Below are 5,848 nucleotides of genomic sequence, written 5' to 3'. Positions count from 1 at the left end.
GCACATTTATGTATTTTATAGATGAGAGATCAAAATGTATTCCTGTCCCACCTTGTTAGAACCTTTATGGGTAGGACAATAAATTGTAATTTTTATCCATTCGATATCAATCCTAGTCCTAGTACCGGTCCGATCCGATTCCCTATTAAATTAGTATGATGAGTACTTACCGCAATTCCTTGAAGATTAATGACTGTTCCGTTAGTTTTCTTGTTTTCTGAGAGAATGAGAGAAGCAAGCTGGGGTACGTAGTGACCTGCATAGCTTTCGCCTGTAATAAAAAAATCTCGAGTCTTGTATTCAGGGAATCGTTCTAGCCAGTTTACTAGAAAAGTATAGGAATCTTTAGCTGTTTGCTTGTCTCCTGTCGCATGTGATGTGTTTGAATAAGAGAACCCAACTCCAGCAGGTGACTCCAGGAATAACACATTAGCCACTGTCAAATTTCCAGGATTTAGTCTTCTACATTTATACATTATGTTTATGCAAACCCTAGATGTGATGTTTCTTTCTACAAGTGATGTACAAAATTTATTGTTCGAGGCTTGATCATTTCCTAAGGGTCACCGATATTGAATTGTTCTTGGGTATAAATACATTTAATTAACTGTGGAATAAAGTTTCTGACACCACTCAGCGCTTGTGTCCATGAAAGTTCGTCTGTAGTGACTCCAAGGCATGAGGCAAAGTTGGGCAAAAAAAAAAAACTGTGGAATAAAGTAAAAAAGCCTCATGTCATGGAAAATGTGTCATCATGCCTAATAATGTATGAATATTCGTTTGTCGATTATAATTGTATAATATTGAAAATCAATAATGTAAATAAGTAATAATGTGTGAATATTCGAGTTTGTCTACCAATAATCGTAAGAAGTTGTATGTGTAGTAATCATTTAACACTATTGAACGATTGAATATGTAATTTGTATTATTTTTGTTTGTAAATGTTAGCATCTCTCTCCGAATATGTACGTTGAAAATTTTAACTTCCGAATATAAAAAGAAATACCATAAACAAATTTAGATCTGACAAAAATCGAATCACGCAAACCTAATTCGATATTAGTAAGTTGGATTGAGATTTTCAACCCATTTAAATTAAATAGATCAGTTCGGCTAACTCCCTTAATTAATTAAGTTGGATTGAATAAAAGTTATGAACCTCTTTTCAACCCACCAATCCATTTAACTTTAATATATATATATATATATATATATATATATATATATATATATATATATATATATATATATATATATATATACTAGGTGTAAGACCCGTGTACTACACGGGTTTATTAAAAATAAAAATTTAATATCAATATTTAAACATTAAATTTAATATCAATATCAATTTTAGAGCTCTCATTAATTATATCATTTATTACATTATAAATATATCATTTCTTCTTCAAGGAATCATTTATTTCTCTCAATTGTAACCGAAATAAGTTATGATATGTGAACAAATCAGAAAATTCCACGTGGAAATAAATAAATTCTAAAAATCTATTAAAATGCCATGTGTCCAAATTAATGAGGACATGACATGTACCAGAAAATAAGTTTTCTTTATTAGTATATATATATATATATATATATATATATATATATATATATATATATATATATATATATATATATATATACTTTAATAATTACTTAATTATTACAATGTATTAATCTTACTATTAATTTATAAATTATAATGTTATATATATATATATATATATATATATATATATATATATATATATATATATATACTTTTTTTTTTTTTTCGCCGACAATACAAACCACTTTTTAAAATTACTTTGAGATTAATTATTTTTAATGGTATTTGAACATTTATTTATATTCATGAATTGAGATTTATGTTTTTGACATATTTTGAAATTTTCTTTAAATTTGGAACTAATTTAAATGAAGTAAATTTTAGTTATTTGTTTTTTTATTTTAAATGAGTTAACTAAGGTTTAACCAATTTATTTAATAGATTGGATTGAAAAATACATAATTATGTTAACCCTATAACAACCTATTTATCTGAAAGGTTAATCTATTTAAATAAACAAATTGGATTGGATTAAAATCTTCAACCCAATTAGTAAATGGGAAGTGATTCGTACACAACATATTTTTACTGTACATAACAATTTATGCATTATAGAGTTGTACGTACGATATTTTAATGCATCAATTATTGTGTATGGAGAAAAATTATTGTGTACAAATCATCTCCCTAAGTAAGTGGATTAATTAATTCCAAACACAATCCAAATCTACTCATCCATTGACAGCTCCACACAAATTAACACAACAGATAAAAACGTTGATCCATAATCAAGTAACCATCAAGTTTAAAATTGCTTTCACTTTTTTATCACCTTTTTATAATTTTAAAAGCGTCATATTTCTTGATCTTCCCAAAAAATAAATTCCCATCTTTTTCATCATCTTTTTATAATTTTAAAAACGTCATAATTTCTTTATCTTCCCCGAAAATAAATTCCTTTCGACTGACACCGGATTGATTTTATGTTCTGGTCGTTCCACCATAAAAAAGGTGAACACACTAGGACATCGACTATTCTTTCGGACTCTCATTTTTGAAAAGGATATGAGTGCACTCCTCAAATAAGCCCTAAAAAGTTTGTGAATGATATTTTGTTACCGTTGTTCCATGCATAGTCATTGCGGTAGAGTGTTTTCCCATCACTGTTTACTCGGAAGGGTCCAAGTTCTTCCATGGCTCCGTATCCAAACGACGAGCATCCTGGCCCTGTATAATACCTTCATTACTAGTTTTCTAGTATTTTAAGTCGGTTTTTGTGTGAAAACAACGCGTTATTGTATTGTTTTGTTTTTCCACATAGACTTTAATCATAATAGAAGCATTATACCTCCATTGAGCCATAGGACAAGAGGGTTGGTTGAAGAATTGTGAGGTGATTCAGCAAAGTAATAAAACAACGCCCTTCCCGCCTTTGAATCGACTGTTACATAGCCTGAATAATGATCAAAATCGACTTGTGGTTGACCTGGCAACTTGTCAATCCTATCTTCTTCCTTTGACCTTTGTTGAGGTACAATATAAAGAGGAGATAAATCGGTTGTGTCCTGTTCTGTCCATGGTTTGACACGTGGCGGATTATTTGATCTTCTCGACTCAATCAATTTGTTGAGGTTGGTGATCTGGTTATCCTTTCTTGCCACAGAAAAACAGAGAAAATAAAATGAAAAAGCTAACAAAATATATGAAATTTGGGTCATTTTAGTTGTCTAATATGATTATTTGTGTTGTGTGTCTATATATATTATGGAGACATGGTTAAACAGTTCCTTGTACCTGGTTATGTGTCATTTCTTATGCTCCTTTTGGATCTTTCTTGTTAAATTAACGATAAATAAGAATCGTGATTATAGAAGAGAAGTTATTTGATTGTAAACTCCCCCTTCCAAATAATAAATGGTTTTATATTTGTAGTCAAACAACCATGCATATTCGACTTCAAATATGCTGTGTTTGGAGAATAGAGGTGCACACGTACTTGTACGAACAAACCCGGTCTAGTTAAAAGTTTGGAAACTTCAGTCCGGAAGAGGTATCATAATGACATAATGATATAAATTACAAACGCATATACATAGAAAATACGGGAAAACCAAAAACTAAACCAAAAAAACGGTAGAAGAAAAATCCACCCACGGTTTAAATTTCATAATTAAAAGAATTAAATATAGTTTTGGTCCCTTTGTGAGCAACAATTTTTGTCATAGTATTTTGATTTGATCATTAACGACACTCACAAAAAAGCTGTTAAATTTTTGGAAAAGACAATTTTGCCTTCATACAAAATCATCAAAAAGACACGCTACAAAGACCGGCTTCTATAAAGAAATCAAATTTTTAAAAGTGAAAAGTGCAATATTAAATATTATACTCATAATCGATTTAATAATTATATATTATTTTTAACCAGTTATGTCATAAAAACTGGTAATCGTATTCAATTTAATCTCTATATCTACAGTCAACACGTCAATCAACTTTCAAAAATTATATTTTTATCCCAGATTTTAATTTTTTTTTACAAATTTGATCAAAAATTTACATTTTAGGCCCATATTTTTACATTTTATTACATGTTTGATCCAAAATTTATCTTTTTTGCCAACTTTTATAATTTTATTATGAATTTATGATAACATTAGTTTTCTAGAACTTTTTTTTCTCAAAATTTTGTTTCAAATATGTTTCTTCTTTATAAAATCATATTTATACAAAAAAAAAAAAAAAAACAAACATATTTTCACATAAAAAATCTTATATTTGCTATATAAAAACTTTTTAATTTTTTTGTATACGAAATACTTATTTAGAAAAATAGGTATTCATTAAGCACATAAATTTATACAAATCCTTTTTTATAAAAAAATGTATACATACATGTATTTTACAAAAAAAAGTGTATACAGGTTCATATTCCTGGGTACAAAACAAATTCTTTTGTAAATACATTTGTATGCAAAACACATATTTATAAAAAAAATATATACAATCATCTTTTTTATAATCAACATATACATTTCTTTTGTAAAAGCATACACACACACACACACACACACATATATATATATATATATATATATATATATATATATATATATATATATATATATACCTGACAATTGGGTTGAGTTCGGGTTGGCGGACCACGGGTTGGTGGGTTGATGGATCAGAATATATTGACCCAATCCAACCCATATAATATATGGGTTGGCGGGTTGAAAACATCAACCCAACCTAACCCATATAACCCATATAAGTATATGGGTTCGTGGGTCGGTGGGTCGAATCCAACCTGTATAAACCATTTAATAAGCAACACATTTTCAAATGAAATAAAAAAAATACAAATAAAATGAAGTGATAAAGTCTTAAGTATATAACATAGAGTCATAAACATGAGTGACGACGACGAGCGGTGTGTGACAGCCAGAGGATGAGAAGACGACTGATGTGCATACGAGTGGTGATAGTAGATGAATCCATGCCTTAATCGACGGAGACGAGACTAAAGACTGAATTTCTTCTTCATTAGGGGCTTCTTAAGGGCTAGGGCACGCTAAGTCGACTCGAAGATGTTTTGTAGTTTTCGAAATTGGAAAACAATTAAACGATAATCAAATATTCAAAACTGATTAATAATTAAATATATTTTTCAAACATAATATATATGTGTATATATATATATATATATATATATATATATATATATATATATATATATATATATATATATATAATCGGGTTGGCCGGTTGACCCGCCAACCCAAAGATGAAACAACCCAAAATACGACCCAAAATTTTTTGTTTTAATATTACTAAAAATCATATCATCGAGTATCATATATAATAAAAACCATGGAATGAGTAACTCAAATGTCATAGTAACTGTGTCAAAACAAAACTGTATCAATCATAACAACATCCGAAATAAACTCCCAGGATAAAACTGAAGCTGTGGTGTGTGCAATGTCATCATCCCGAGCTCTTCCCTTTGCTAGCGGAAATACCCTGTTAGGGTTTGTATTGTAATATGTCGAAGTATTGTTTTTGTTACGAAGGGTTGTTAGTCTTCGTAAGTTGTGTCTTCGAATGTAACGTTATAATTACTAAGGCATTTTATCTAAGCTTTAATGTCTAGTCCTTAGTATTTTATTATGGTTTTGTACGCCTATAAATAGGAGTCTGTACAATGTGAGAAAGAGAGACTTTTCACACACTTTACAGAGAATTCTGTAATACTCTGTAAATAAGAAAGCATAATATGAGCTAATCAAA

At 29.0% G+C, this 5,848-nt stretch overlaps 1 protein-coding gene across 1 annotated transcript in view; it reads right to left on the bottom strand.

Annotated features, from left to right (window-relative positions):
• LOC145040461 (serine carboxypeptidase 1-like) overlaps nt 1-3,273 on the bottom strand; it is a 6,731-nt gene extending 3,458 nt beyond the window's left edge. The window contains exons 1-3 of the mRNA XM_078988384.1: nt 2,904-3,273; nt 2,675-2,782; nt 171-436 (exon numbers count right to left, since the gene is read on the bottom strand). Coding sequence (XP_078844510.1) covers nt 171-436; nt 2,675-2,782; nt 2,904-3,273 — 744 coding nt within the window. The remainder of the gene's footprint in view (nt 1-170; nt 437-2,674; nt 2,783-2,903) is intronic.
• Between the last annotated feature and the right edge of the window lie 2,575 nt (nt 3,274-5,848).

Source organism: Lactuca saligna, chromosome 4 (genome assembly GCF_052625555.1).
Source record: "Lactuca saligna cultivar CGN05327 chromosome 4, ASM5262555v1, whole genome shotgun sequence".
NCBI lineage: Eukaryota > Viridiplantae > Streptophyta > Magnoliopsida > Asterales > Asteraceae > Lactuca > Lactuca saligna.
The sequence above is the reverse complement of the archived record's forward strand: the minus strand, read 5'-3'. Positions and strand labels throughout refer to the sequence as shown.